This window comes from Pimephales promelas, chromosome 11, assembly GCF_988280905.1.
Source record: "Pimephales promelas chromosome 11, fPimPro1.hap1.1, whole genome shotgun sequence".
In the NCBI taxonomy this organism is placed as follows: domain Eukaryota; kingdom Metazoa; phylum Chordata; class Actinopteri; order Cypriniformes; family Leuciscidae; genus Pimephales; species Pimephales promelas.
Window position 1 is genome coordinate 12,304,329 of NC_142779.1, and position 15,969 is coordinate 12,320,297.

The following is a 15,969-nucleotide window of genomic DNA, read 5'->3' on the forward strand; positions in this document are numbered from 1 at the left end:
ACGTGATTGCGGAATTCCCCTTTTATCGGGGCTTTCCAGGCCAGTAGCATTCGACTCATGCAAGCGTACGTTCGCATGGAGTGTCCACTACATGAACAGATTAATTGGATGGATGGTCCAGTTTGTTTATGTTTTTTTCAGGCGTTTGCTAAGATTTTTGCAGTGGTTTAAATTGACGTCGAATAAAAACTACACGAGAATTAGCTAACATCACAGTTAAACAAGGTAAGTTAAGTCTAATATGTGCTGAAGTACATACTGTAACTGTAACTTAAACATTATCATGTATAACGTTAGCTAGCGAAATTATTATTATGACCGAACAATTTTGTAACAAGGCATGTAACGTTAGGCCTATAAATAGTAGATAATAATAGTCTGCTTTCTTATTTGGAAATAAGGACTCGGTTGCTTAGTTCATGGAGAAATCTATTTTAAGTTTGTTTTGAAAACATTACGTTACATTACAGAGATGGTGTACAGTTCATATAGCGTGCAGTCCGTGCAAATCGCTAATTAGTTAGAAAACCGTGAAAATGTTTTTAAACATTTCATCAGTGTTCAGTTATTGATAGTATGATCAACTTTTGTCTCGGGTGTTTTGCTGTTGTTTGCTCGAGTCTATGGGAAATTCCCTTCAAAAGTCAGATGTACTTTTTGGATCTGACTTACATGTGCAGGGGAATCACATCCCCGTAAGCGCTTATCATTTCCATCATTTTCAGTCTGTCGGGAGTTCAGAGTCTCTTCGGAATCGGATGACCCTGCTAACAGAATGGCTGGAGCACTGAGGTACGTTACAGATTTATTACAGTAACGTATTTCTATCTCTCCTGTGCAGCGTTTTATTGTGCATCACTGGCACGTGCAGGTTATAGATGCCCAGAAATGTTGACTGACAGCTCATTGGTTATGCTTAAAATGTTCACGAATGTAAATTTAATCCTAAAGTTTTGGACATGATTACATAGAGCATGTAGACTGGTAAATAGTCAGATTTGCATATAGAAACAAAAACTTGTACCTGTACAAATCCTGTACATATGTAGAGGGTTTACAAACATGATTCAATGATTTGCCTTTCAACTTCATGCACATGGAAGCCCTGAAACAATTAAAAAAAAAAAAACGGGTTTATTGTGATTTTTCTTGTCAAGTCACCTTTGTTTCTATGGTACCACATAAAATAAATTGATATTCTACATTCGTTCATCTTCAGAACATAAATTAATATGTTTTTGATGAAATCTTAGGTTTCTGAACCAGCCATAGGCAGCAATGTCATTGCAAATTTCAAGGCCCAGAAAGGTAGTAACACTAACATAAACCCTATTCGGACGGGAATAGTTTAACATGGAGAGGTGGGGTAATGTAATTTTACCACAGCACCTCTGTAATAATAATGGCCAATTCAGACGGGATAAGATACTCCCTGTCGTCATGTGCGTATTGCTTCCTGATATCATGTTGTGCGCAAACACATATAACCAATATTTGTATAGGCCTATAAACAGTTTGGTCCGGTTGGATGTATTAAATAAATTCAGATTGTATTATGATGGTAATAGGCAAGTAACTTGTCTATCACTAAAATAAGTTTTGTGCCTCTAAAAAGTGCTTTCAACCTCCTTAGGCATGGTCTGAATGGTATGTGGGAAAAAAACACTCAAGTTTTCTCACAGACTTGACGTCCCACCGCCTAGAACACAACTGAATGCTTTATCAAGTATCATATTAACAGCGGGTCTATTCGCACAGGATTAGTATTACCTGTGATAATTTTGACCTTTTTACTGCATGTAAAAGTCGCCGTATCCCTAATGATTACTAAGATAGCACATTCGGATGGGACTAACATCTGCTCTGGTAAATATTACTTTACCTCACCTCTCCATGTTAAACTAGTCCCATCTGAATAGGATTATAGTGTAAAAACAGTGCAGCGATTCCAGGTTCTACATCAGAACGCTGGATCATTATTGGCTGACGCTGTTCACGTGGGCGCCACGGCACGTGTGTGATGCTGATGCAGGAACTAGCCAATAATGAGTCAGTATTTTGACTTAGAACCTGGAATGCTGTTTACATTATGTGAAGAGTAGGAGAAGGACTTGGGAAGATATTGTTGAATTATAGTCGTTATTTAAAAAAAAAAAAAAAAAGATTGTGCACAAAAAGTATTCTCGTCGCTTCATAACATTAAGGTTGAACTACTGTAGGACTATTTTAATGATGTCTTTACTATCTTTCTGGGCCAAAATTTGCAATGACTTTGTTGGCTGTGACTGGTTCAGAAACCTCTCAGATTTCATAAAAAATATCTTAATTTCTGTTCTAAAGATGAAAAAAGGTCTTACGGGTTTGGAACGAAGTGAGGGTGAGTAATTAATGACAGGTTTTCATTTTTGCGTGAAACAAACCCAATTTAAGAACATTGTGATGCTTAGCTGCTTGCTTTTAACCTTTTTTTATTATCAGAAGCTAAATAATTGAATAAAATTCAATAATCGACCAAAAATTAATTCTGTGATTCCAAAAGTTTCAAGAGCTGTGTATGACTGTGTATGTTATCAACAACAGCTGATAGATTAACATAATGTAATTTTACATGTTTTACGTTTTGGTTCATTGTTGTTTTTAGCATTGGTTTGGAGTTGGATTCTGTTAATGTAACTCTTTAATAATAATTTAGAATAATAATAATTAATTATTAAATAATTAATAATTTAGTCATTTCACCCCTCCGGGGGTTTACTGAGGCCCCCTGGCAGGCTTAGTTGGCATCCACTGTTTTAGATTGATGCCTTGCTTAATGAATCTTCTTGTCTATATTTGACCACAATTTTAAGATTAGAAGTTGTTTGACTGAAGTGAAGTGCTGTCATTTCACAGAAGAAGGACAGGATGTGGTTGTGATCCAGAAGAGTGTTGCTCTCTTTTCAGTGACGTCAGGATTTTTATTCACTCAGAATGAGCCCTGACAACTCAGATAGAAAACTCAGTTTACTCTACTAGTTGTCCCATTGGTTTAGGTGAAGAACATGTACTATAGAGCAATCTTAGTACACCTCATCCTGTGCAGTAGACGACGCTTCCTCATTCCTGTCAGTGGCAGTTAAAGTAAACACTTGTGCAATCGTGTCACCCTGTGTAGCTAGCAATATTAACACTAAAAAATGAAATGGAACATAATTTCTTCATAAATTATTTAACTAAATTGATTCTTTAGAAATCATCATCATAATTTCCTGTTTGGTTAACAGTGGAAGTGTTTGTGGGTTTAAAGATTTGTGGGGGCAATCCCCATCTTTCAGGGCTTTTCTCATGGTAACTGCATTGACGGCACTGTGGAGATATCTGACTAATCCATCTACACTTTTTGTGAATTACACATACATGGAATTTTTTTTTATTTTTTTTTACTAAATTGAGACTAAATATGAACAAAAAGGAAGGATTATTGGAAATATTGTTTCAAAAGTACCCCAGAGGAAGAGAAGGGAATTTGAAAAAGCCTTTGGAAAGTTGAGGAAATTTAGATATGAGAAGTCTTGATATCAGGGTGCGAATGTTTGTACCTGCATTGCTCTGGATTTGACATCAGCGGCAGCAGTGAGCTGGTATTCTGGGGGCTTTCCTCTGTTTTTTTTTTTTTTTCACTGCCTTACTTCCTGGAAGTAACGCAAGTGAGCCAGACAGAAGGAGGGAGGCATTAAAAAAAAGAAAAAAAACATCCAGTGCACACACATCCTTGTTGTTACACCGAAAGTGAAAGGGACTTTGTGTGTCTTTTGTTTTAAACAGAGAGCTTCTTTCTTTACGTTTTGTTTATCAGGTAGGTTTGAAAGTGTACGCAGCCTTGTGTGAAGGTCAGAACACTGCTGTGGGGAAAAACTGTGGAAATGAAATGCATCTGCAGGGGTTTGCAGCTCAGTTGATGTTTTGATTCAGCATGCTAACTGTTTTAGAGCACCTCACCTCATGGGGTTTTTTTAGTTCTGGGTTTGTGTCTTTGTGAGACGGTCTCTATAAGATTTCTCTCTGTTTCTTCTACATTACAGGATGGATGATACACAGTATCAAATGAAGTTTGACAATGAGGTGAGACACATATTGTCAAAATTGCTGCTGTAGTCTGCTACAGATTTGTAGTTTAGTGTTGTGATCTATAGATATTTTCATTTGGGATGCACAATATGCATACCCTATCAGTTATCTGTCAATATTGGAGATTTTTTTTAATAAATGCTAATTTTTCTTATTTAGATTGTTGTCAACATTATCAAACCCTAAACCCTAATGTTTTTAAAGCTAATCTTTAAAAACATTAATAAATTAATAACGCTGTTAAATGTAATCTATAAAAAATGTCAAAATGTATTATCCAAAATGTTGTGATGCCTAAATTCACTTTAGGTTGTTTTGTTTTTTTAAAACTATTTAGACAAAACTATTTAGACAGTTATTATAACATAAAACTATTTCTGCTTTGTGCTAAAGGTTTGGGTTTAATACACATACATTTATATTTTATATAACAATACTAACACTTGCACGTTTGTACATGGCATCTTCAGTCTTTACAGTTCATGGTGGACCTTCCATATCTGCATGAACCGTTTGAGGTGAAGCCTGAACCATTTGTGACAGAAACAGGTAAGTTAATTCTTCCAATTGTCCTGCTTTATGAATGTATTTTATGATGTGTTTTTGTTGTGTGGTGTTCTTTTGATTTAAATGAAAAGAAGGCTAATTTATTGTAATTTGATCCTAATTTCAGTTCATGGGCCTTATCTACAGATAATTGAGGAGCCAAAGCAGGTACGTTCACTTACATCTTCATACAGTTGCTTTGCTTCATCTTCCACTCTGTTTGACAATTTTCCAATATTATAAATTATAAAATGGTGTATTTTAGCCATTTGGTGAACATGTGTTACAAAGAATTTACAGACTATGTGGGATAATTCCAGAAAGTATGGGCTGGAATTCCCCAAAAACAGGGTTTTATCAGTGAGTAAGGTCTGGTGTTATGTAAATAACGCTATGTGTGTGTTACAGAGAGGATTCAGATTTCGTTATGAATGTGAGGGCCCATCCCACGGTGGTCTGCCGGGGGCCTCCAGTGAGAGGAACAGAAGGACATATCCCACAGTAAAGGTGGGCTTTGTAACATGGATATGTATCTGCAATGTATTTAAATAAGCGGTACATTCATAAAGGCATTCTCCCACACCAGGTGTCAAACTACGTGGGTCATGCTCGCGTGGAGGTTCAGCTAGTGACGCACACAGACCCCCCTCGCGTTCATGCACACAGTCTTGTGGGTCGCCAATGTAATGACAACGGGATATGCTCCATTGATGTCGGGCCTAATGATCTCACAGCACAGTGAGTGAACACGATTACTGTTCATCATGCTCATGTGATCTCTTTCCTTGTTATTATGACTGGAAAAATTGCGAAAGGCATTGTATGTACTGTATATAGCATCATCATTTGACGCTTGTGGCTTTTGATTGTTTTTTATGTGCAGTTGTGCAATCTTTATTCATTATCACATCCTCTATTTCTAGATTCAGTAATTTAGGCATCCTCCATGTTACTAAGAGAGGAGTGATTGAAGTTTTAACGAAAAGGCTGCGAGAAGAGAAGAGAAGGACGAAAGAGCCTGGATATAAATTTAGTGGTAAGACTACTTGATGTTGACTGACTGCTTATTGAATTTTCTGTTTGCATCCTCATTTGACGTGTTTTCTCTCTCTATATCACTCATTCAGATGCAGAGGAACAGGCTATTGTGCAAGAAGCCAAAGAATTGGGCAAAAACATGGACCTAAACATTGTAAGATTAAAGTTCACTGCTTACCTGCAGGACAGCAATGGGAGTTTCACAAGAGCCTTGACGCCTGCTGTTTCAAATCCCATCTATGATAGCAGTAAGTCCTGCCATAAAAAATAAGATAATTAATGAAATTCAGTTAACAAAAGACATCTGCCACACACTGACCTCAAAGTTGCCACATAAAAAAAAAAAACACAAAGAAAAAGATATAGACACTAAGAGTCTAAAGAAAAAGAGTCTAAAGATTTTGATTTCTTTAATTTTATATTTATTTAGATTTATTTCAAAACGATTATGCCATTGTAGAATTTTCGGACTTTTCACTTGGTCACTTTTTTGGTATACATTTTTTTAAAGTGGTATATAAATATTAATAGTATTATAATCAACATTGCTTTAAGAATATTGTGTTTAGTCTGTAATTAGTTATTGATCATTTCAATTTACATTATTGTTCAAAAATTTGGGGTCTGAACGATAAAAAAAAGAACTCACCAAGGATGCATAACATTGATCAAAAGTGACAGTGAAGGCATAAAAAAAGATTTCTATTCCACATAAATTATATTAGAATGATTTCTGAAGGATCATGTGATACTGAAAACTGGAGTAATTAATCAGCTTATAGCTCATAATATTGAATATAAACGGTTATTTTAAATTGTATTAATATTTCACAATATTAGTGCTTTCACTGTATTTTACTGTATTCAAAGAAATGCAGCCTTGATGAGAAGAGACTTCTTTCTAAAACTCTTACCGACCCCAAGCTTTTGAACAGGAGTGTGAATTAGGGGGAAAAGTATTGGTAATCTTACCATAGCTAAAATGTGCTGCTCTTTAACCAGAATCACCAAATGCTTCAAATCTGAAGATCTCCAGAATGGATAAAACCTCTGGATCAGTGCTGGGAGGAGAAGAGGTCTTTCTGCTCTGTGATAAAGTTCAAAAAGGTTATTATGATTTTCTGATTTCAAAAAGGATTTACAATCATACACAAACTTTTTAGATCGACTGATGTTTATGCTAATTTGTTTCCAGATGATATTGACATTCGTTTTTATGAGGAGGAAGATGATGCCGGATGGGAGGCATTTGGAGACTTCTCCCCCACTGACGTCCACAAGCAGGTGTGTGATAAATTGACATAAAAACGCTGTAATTTTCTGGATTTTACCGTTGGATGTGGTTAAGCCTTATACAACAAATCTTCACTGACACTGTTTTTAATCCCATCAGTATGCCATCGTGTTTAAGACACCACCGTACCGCTGCACAGATATCACACGGCCTGTCACCGTGTTCCTGCAGCTCAAGAGAAAGAAGGGAGGCGACTGCAGCGAACCCAAGCAGTTCACATATATTCCACACAATCAAGGTTAGTAGTGCTGTGCAAAACAACTGGTGCCCCTATTGTGCTATTTTAAAGGTTCCTTCTCCTTTCTGGGAGCCTACTCTGCTCTGACTGGTCAGAAGGCATAGTCTGTTTCGATTGGGCTACCGCTTCCAGCGCGTTTCGGAAACCAAACCAAACTCCTCCATTCCTCAGCTAAATTGGTTGAGGGTCAGTCAAAGTAGACCTCGTTTGCGAGCAGCCAATGAAGACCATAGGCTGGCATTATGCAAATATGTTACATTGTTACGTAGGTATAGAGAGTAGCAAAAACTATAATATCTAAATAATGTTATGTTTTATATAACGCATGATATTATTTAGATATTTTTAATTAAATATTATTATCATAAATAGGCTATCTTTGCAACAAAGGCATTATTTTTTCTATCTGTAGCCTGAAAATCATTGCCTGTCCTTTGGTTTGCATAATAGTAATTTATACAATTACATTTGAATTATAAGACAATGTCGAAATAAAGTGCCTTTGAAAGTACAGATACTACTTGTCAAATAGTACTCCATTACAAATAAAAGTTGTAAAGGCCCATTTTACTTAAGTAAAAGTACAGAAGTACTTGTTTTTAAAAGTACTTAAAAGCCTACTTAGAGCCATAGCCGAAGCCGAGCCAAGTCCTAAAAAGAGGACATTTTGACTCCAGAGGAATGTTGGTTGATGTGATTTTTAAATATGACATCTTCAAGCTACTCCCCTTCACCTTTAGCAGTGAATATGTTTATACCCATAAAACTTCAGCCGAGTCCCAAATAGACACGTCTGGTGTGGCTGCAGGTTTGGGTAAATAAAAGCCGGTCTCAAATAGAGGCCGTCTCTTTTTCAGTTTCGGATTGTTAATCTTCTTAAACCGTCAGATCGTCCGCTTTTTGGCTCTGATTTTGCAATCTGTTGGTCCTAAAAATGTAATAGTCTTAAAGTGGCCCTATTATGCTTTTTAGAATATTACCTTTAATGCAGTAGGTAAAATAGCAAAGTATATATATATATATATATATATATATATATACAGTATATATATGTGGGGACAGTTTATAGTTTAAAGTTTGTTGTCTAGGTTTTTGAAAGAAGTCTTTTATGCTCACCTGGTAATATTTGTGAAATGTTGTTTTAAAATATTTTTTTTCTGTTTTTAATATATTATAAAATGTAATTTTATAGGTTCTTCATTATTATTATTAGTTTCCTTTCACTAATATATATATATATATATATATATATATATATATATATATATATGAAGAACCTATAAAATTACATTTTATAATATATTAAAAAAAGATTTTTATTTTTTTTTTTTTACAATTTTTTAAAAATGTTTTATATATATACAGGGGTTGGACAATGAAACTGAAACACCTGGTTTTACAACACAATAATTTGTTAGAATGGTGAGGGCCTCATTTTGCATCCAAATACAGCACCAATTGACAGATAGAAGTCCTTCACAGTGACCAGAGGGATTATGAGCCGTTCCTCTTCCAGAACAGTGTCCAGGTCACTATATGATGCTGGTGGACTCGCTCCTCCAAAACACCTCAATAATATTTAGATCTGGTGACTGTCAGACCATGGGAGATGTTCAACGTCACTTTCATCTTCATCAAACCCTTCTGTCACAAGTCTTGCTGTGTGTGTTGGTGCATGATCAAGCTGATACACGGTTTGAGCATCAGTTGCTCATGATCCTCCAGAAGGGTTTGGTAGTCCTCGGCAGTGTCGTGTCCATCAAATACAATCAGGATTGTCATGATATTGGAGCTCAAACCATCACTGATCCACCCGTGCTTCACTCTGAAGATTGGCCGCCAGGCATATAGATGTGAAACCTCCAACATTGGCCAGCGTTTCAGTTTCATTGTCCAACCCCTGTATATATATATATTTAGAACAGTAGTTTAGATCTATTAAACATCCTCTTCACTATTTCTGTTTCTCATATTTTCTAACATGTTGGCTTCTGTTCCCTCCTAGACAAAGAAGAGGTTCAGAGGAAGAGGATGAAGGCACTTCCTCAGCCTTATGATCACTGGCGGGGAGGACCTCAAGGAGGAGCAGGGGCCTTTGGAGGTCCTGGATCTGGAACAGGTGGAGGAGGAATGGGAGGAGGTGAAACATTTAAAATCCCTGATCTCTGAGGCTACACATGTACATGGTGGTACATTTTGGTGGTGTGTCAACAGAAGTCTTCATATATGTATCTTCGTGTCAATTATGTCCTTAGGATTTCAATTTAATCATACAATGGATGGTTCAGGGTTTTTTGGTGGTGGTGGTGGATTTGCTGGAGGTCCACAGATGTCAGGCTCTACCCCACAGTCTGATGGATCTCAGAATCAACCAACTAACAAACAAACTCAGTCTGGTTCTCCAGTGCAACAGCAGCTCATTCAGATTGGTGAGCATAGTTATCTTTCAGGTATCATTAAACTCAAGGCATTGAGATTTTAGGTGCATAATATGCATTTAGTGATGCATGTTTCCTTCCTGTATTGTTTCCAGCCGCAGCTCTGCAGAATCGCGCCACTTTGACAGCCAAGTGCACTGCTCGTGCTTTGTTGCAGTACTGCAGTACAGGGGATGTGCGTCCCCTGCTGGTTTTGCAGAGACATCTGTGTGGAGTGCAAGATGAGAACGGAGACACGTATGTCTTTCACATCTCTACCTTTCAGCTTGTATCCGGTCTATTGTATCAATGTCTTAACGCATGTCAAGTATACTTAATTCCAGGTTATGTGTCTGCTACCTTTAAACCTTTCTAGTATAGTTAAGTGTATTTTAAGTTGCTTTAAAAATCTTTTATCTGTAAAAATTTTGAGACTTAATCACTTAAAAAAAAAATCAAAGTTACTATACTAGCAATTTCACTTAATTTTTCCACATTATTTTTAAATGCATTAAAACGATACATTGAATGAAGAGCGGGATTAAGTGCAACACAATCAGGCTTTGTATTAATCTGTGTCGTGTTTTTCCCATAGGCCTCTGCACTTGGCCATTATCCATCAGCAACCCGCTGTCGTGCAACAGCTTATTCAGGCCCTGAACAACACCCCACAGCAGAAGTTCATCAACAAACTCAACCACCTCAGTCAGGTAATTCAGCATCTATCTATATGCTGTGAAAAGTGCTCTTTTTTTAATCTTTTTCATTTTCTATTTATCTTATAATTTTATTTTAATGTGACATGCTAACGTTCATCTTTCTTACCTTCTCCAGGCTCCATTGCATCTGGCCGTGATCACAAAGCAGCCCAAGTTAGTGGAGATGCTGATGAGAACGGGGGCAGACCCGAGCCTCCTGGACCGAGAGGGCAGGACAGCGCTTCACTTGGCCGCCCACACCGGCGATGAGGCTGTACTACGAGTGGTCCTGAGCCTGCTGGGAGAGCGCCATGTCGATTTAATAAACTCTGCTGACTTCTCAGGTGAGCGTTACACATGTCATTGTCTCTCAGTCTTCATTTAAATGGTGCTGAAGTTTGTATGTGGAATATTATAGCACATACTGATATATTTTTTGACCTTTCCCGCTTTTTAGGTCAATATCCAGTCCATCTCGCTGTAAAGAAAGACGGAGAGCGCTGCCTTCAATTGTTAGTGGAGAAAGGAGCAATGATTAACATGCCAGAGCAGAAAAGTGGCTGTACACCTCTACATCTGGCAGTGAGGGAGAACCTGTTAAAACTGGCCTGTAATCTTATTACTGAGGTAAAGGATTTCGGAGTTTCGGTTAGCCTTAGGGGTTCAACAAGTAGGAAATTTTGATGCCGATTATTACAGTATAAAATGATTTTTCTCTGTTTTAATATATAATATAATATATTTTTTTAAATGTTTATTAAACTGTACCATTATTTCAGTCTTCAGTGTCACACGATCCTTCTGAAATTGTTCTAATATGTCGATCAAGAAACATTTCTTATTATTAAAACAGTTGTGCACCCTTTTTTGAATAAAAGTATAACTTTCTTAAAAATAGCTATTTCAGCATCACAAAAACCAGAGATACTGGAACCGTTTCACCCTATTTAGCACACTTCAGCATAGAGCCAGCAAAAATGTTTTGTCTTTAAAAGTGATAACTTTATGTTTTTCATTTGTTACAGCTAAAGGCTGATGTGAATATATGTACCTACGGGGGCAACAGTCCTCTTCACTTTGCTGCCAGTCAAGGCTCACCACCTCTCTGCTCCATGCTGATAGCTGCAGGTATCTGAGAAAACTCCTTTCTTACAGATGTAATAGAGATATCAGGTACTTCAAAACCTAAAAAGGGTAAAAACACAATGGATAGTCATTAAGAACATGCTCATGTTGTTTTATTATTAGAGCAAAGATGAACTTTTACTATTAGGATGTGATTTAGGTAAGGTTATTTGACAGTTTTCCACATTTCCTGATGTTCCATTCATAGGAATCGCTCATAATTAAAGACATATGAACTGAATAACCAATTGAAATCAAGATCCTCATATTCAGAGCCAATGACTAGGGAATAAGTCAAGTTTTGGTTCAGTGATATGAAAGCTTTGTTTTATGAATCCATCTCCCTTGTCTTTTGTTTTAGGTGCTGATAAACGTATGGAGAACGATGAGCCTCTTTTCCTGAGTTTATCTTCCTCTGATGAAGATGACGAGAGTGAGAAGAATGATTCCAATAATCAGCTTCCAGATGACATGGTTCAGCAAGTTCGATTCATGTCGATATCATCCGAGAGGGGAGCATTTAACCCACGCAAGAGACCTGCTGCGGGACACACGCCATTTGACCTGGCTAAATGTCAAAAGGTTTGAGTTTTTGTATCCATCACAATTGCATACAGTGTGTGAGCGTTTGGAGGTGGACGAATACATTCATGTAATAGATCTAACCTAGTTTGAAACATCATTCTTCTACAGGTTAGAGATCTATTAGATGGAAGGAAAGGCCCCAAGTCTAGTTCACTCGCCCCCAAGAGGACCAAAATAAGCACTGACGAAGGTAATGAGGCTTTATGTGCTTAATGTTCTCAAAAACTACTACTTCACTTCTAGCATGTGTGACTGATCAGTATTCCTCTTCCTGCAGTGAACCAGGGTTTAGACAGCGAGGTGCTTATGAAACTGTGTGGTATTCTTATTGAAGACCATGTGCCCTGGAGAGAGCTGGCGGAAAAACTGGGCATGCTCACACTCACTCACCTGTTCCAGGAGAGTGCCTCGCCCTGCAAGAAGCTTCTCGAGAACTATCAGGTAAGAGACTGTCATTGTTCTCTTGGTTTGCCAACTGCCTTTATATTAATAAATAGACGTTGGTTATGTTTGGAACCACATGCTAGCGTACCGATGACTTTTTTGGCATGTAATGCACATTTTCTGTGAGGACTATTGTATTTGCAAAAATGTGTAAGGTAAGGTCTTGCACTTTGTCATGTCAATGCATTGCACTTGACCTGAGCTTCCATTTAAAGTGTAACTAATAAACGGAAGTAATATCCGATATTTATAACCCTGTTTGTTAAATCATTATTTAACAGCAAGCCATATGGGTCATACAAGTTTGACCCATGTTTTTGCTTAAAGGTGAAGATCCAACTTTATGTATGTTTTGTAAAATTCCTTTATCTGTCAAACATTTTTTATTAGATTGTCCTGGACTTAACGCAAGCAGAAGGCTCTTTTATGAAGTTACTTTTTTGAAGGACATATTTAATCAGATTATGCCTGAAAAGATTCTGGATTTTTTTTATCATATGTTAATTTAAAAAATATATATATTTGTTTTGTTTTTGTTGTATTTATATGATGTTTGTATTTTTGTAAAGGAATTTTTGCCATGAAAATAGCTCTGACTGCTGACATGGCATGAAATAAAATAATCTGAATCTGATTTAACAGCAAAATGTTTTAATAATAATAAAAAATGTTACTAAAGTTAGCAGCTATAAGAATTCAATACTAGTTGCATGAGGAATGTGGAGCAAATCAATTAATAGAGGGAATGCATTTGACACGTGACTTTCCCGCGTGACAACCCCCCTCAGCCTGACCGAGACACCGAGTGGCAAAAGATCTGCTGCGTGACTGGATTTAATAGGGGAAAACTGCGGAAATACGACTAAATCTAACAATTTTATCAATTTAAACTAAATGTTGGACTCAATATAGTGTTCCTTACAACTTACTAAAGATCCAGCGATCCATGGATATTGACATGCAGCCGGGAATCGTGTTGCCTGACATTTATGTTTGCCTGATTTCGACACCGAGGAAATACGGTGAACCTAAACCTAAACGGTGGAAAAACCAAAACCTAAACGTAAAGCAAATTTGCCTGTGAACGTTTTATATAATATAGGTAGGTCTAAATCCGGGTGATTACTTATATCAGTGTTATATATAGCCATAGGCTATATCATCATATCGTCCAGCCCTAAAACATTTTCTAATAAAAAAACTTTTTTTTATTAAAAAACATCCAATAAAGCAGAATATGCAATGATAAATATTTAATTGATGAGCTGATAATGTATATAACAATACAAAATATATGGGTATGGTTTTCCAGCTAAATTCAGCAGCATATTGACACAAAATGATAACTGCAAATCCACCTTTCGCTGACTGGAGTCCAGTTGTTTCTGTGAATTGCAGCGATCCATTTGCTCCTCTTTCCATAGCAGTCTGTACAACTATACCTCCGATGTTCTGTCAAATCTAGTTGTAGGCCTACAGTCAATCGCAAAGCTCTTTCCCACTTTATTTGTGTGTGTTGTGTTTGTTTTTCGCGGCATTCACGCTGAACACATACAGCCGCTCAGTCTTTTTGCCACTCACTGTGAGGAACTGCAGGCACTCCGGCCGACGGTGAAGTCACGCGCATTCCCTCTATACTTGAAGGGATAGTTCACTTTGAAATTAATTTTTGATATGTTTTAGCTTACCTCAAGGGCATCCAAGATTTAGGTATCTTTGTTTCCACAGTATTTTCAATTTTGACATTTTTTGGTCAAACCGTTGTCGTCAGTCATCACGAGCATGCACAGAGAAGTCAAAATTAAACATGATTTAATGACTCGTGAATGTAAGTACACATAGATGGCCACGAAACGAGCGGTTTGTGTGAGAAAACGAACAGTATTTATATAGTTTTTACCTCTTGTTAACAGCCGTCGAACTTATCTGATCAGAAGTCCTAACGTTACTGAAACGAACTGAACCGTCAACGTTGTTACGTTGCGCCGGAAGTGATCTCTCGCGCGTCTATGTCACGCAATGTTTACACGGAGATTTCGGGAGTCTTACCTTTTACTAAACCTATTTACATATATCGATATCGTCTTCCATTGCGATTTCCCGTACATCTAAATATGTTTAGTGAAAGGTAAAACTCCCGAAATCTCCGTGTAAACATTGCGTGATATATAATAGTGTTCGTTTTCTCACACAAACCGCTTTTTTCGTGTTTTAGGCCATCAGTTTGTAACTTACTTCACGACTCGTCATTATTCATGTAATTGGTATAGATTTCTCAAGCCTTTAAAACATTTTCTTGTAGATTGTATGTTTTTGACTAGATGCATTTGTTGGCATCACATAGTATTATTATAGTATTAGTGGTTGATACGTGTGTTTATGTGTGTTCAGTTGAGTGGTGGTCCTGTGGACGGCCTGGTGGAGGCGCTGCAGTCTATGGGTGTGAGTAAAGGAGTGAGACTTCTGACAGCCAGCCAACCCAGAGAGGACAAGCAGAGCTCGGGTATGTTTCGCACTTTGATAGAGAAACGGGGTCACCTCTGAGAGACTAACACATAACCTTTGGTCAGTAAATTGTGAATACAACACGCTTTTCCTTCTTCCAGATTCTAAAGAGGACAGTGGCTTTGGGAGTCAGTCCATTGGAGAACAGATGGGAAATCCTGCAGTGGGCAATCACTGATTATCAGGATCTATTCATTGAGGACAACTTGGCACTTTATTTGACTTTTTTCAGGTGCAAACTGGTGGAACGTTCATCTCAATAAAGTGGAAATACAGCACATCACAGGAAGGATTGAAAAGAATCTTTCTGAGGTCAAAAGCCCTCATTGGTATTACATAACAGTGAGACAACATGACATAAATCAGTTGATCCTCTAAACTCTGAAGTTTTGAGTGAAGCTGTAGTCTTAGTGCAGTGCTTGTATCTAAACAACAAATTGCCATTTCCCCAGCACAGCTGTAACCTTGGAATATGTTTGCGGAATGTTCTATGGATGTTTTAGTATGCTCTCTTCTGATGTGCAACCTTTGAAAATTAAGCGACGTGATCTAAAGTGAATCACATCTTTGCATTTTCTTTATGCATCATACTTTTTATTTAAGTGTATTTTTGGTTGCAGTTATACGTTTGTTCAGAGGTGAGCTAATATGTTTGTGTTTTAATAAAGTTATTATTTCATAATTCTGTGTCTTTGTAATGTAAGAGTTCTAAATGCTGACTGAATTGGAAAGAAAGTTTGTGTAAAATAAACTTTCTATGCAAAGTGCGGCCACTTTCTTCCATAGATTGAATTGGAAAGAAATATGCATACATGCAGTAATAGTAAAAAGAATGTTTCTTCAGCATCAAATCAGCATATTAGAATGATTTGGGAAGGATCATGTGACATCATGTGTGTGTGTGTATATATATATATATATATATATATATATATATATATATAATTTAAAAAATATGAATCCTTTTCACAG

At 37.1% G+C, this 15,969-nt stretch overlaps 1 protein-coding gene across 2 annotated transcripts; it reads left to right on the top strand.

The window, feature by feature from the left end:
* The first annotated feature begins 41 nt into the window (after window positions 1-41).
* Window positions 42-15,679, top strand: nfkb2 (nuclear factor of kappa light polypeptide gene enhancer in B-cells 2 (p49/p100)). 2 transcript variants are annotated; one of them, XM_039672700.2, is made up of 24 exons: window positions 42-225; window positions 726-792; window positions 4,062-4,101; window positions 4,578-4,656; window positions 4,781-4,821; window positions 5,062-5,160; window positions 5,240-5,391; window positions 5,577-5,689; window positions 5,781-5,939; window positions 6,694-6,798; window positions 6,887-6,975; window positions 7,085-7,223; window positions 9,229-9,363; window positions 9,479-9,652; window positions 9,757-9,898; window positions 10,236-10,350; window positions 10,475-10,682; window positions 10,796-10,965; window positions 11,364-11,466; window positions 11,825-12,045; window positions 12,157-12,238; window positions 12,326-12,489; window positions 14,884-14,995; window positions 15,099-15,679. In XM_039672700.2, the coding sequence occupies exons 2-24, from the start codon at window positions 776-778 to the stop codon at window positions 15,173-15,175; spliced, it is 2,736 nt and encodes a 911-aa protein (XP_039528634.2). In that variant the 5' UTR covers window positions 42-225; window positions 726-775; the 3' UTR covers window positions 15,176-15,679. The 2 variants fall into 2 exon arrangements, with proteins under 2 accessions (XP_039528634.2, XP_088973100.1); XM_089116974.1 differs by lacking the exons at window positions 42-225; window positions 726-792 and adding an exon at window positions 3,715-3,835.
* Window positions 15,680-15,969: the final 290 nt, after the last annotated feature.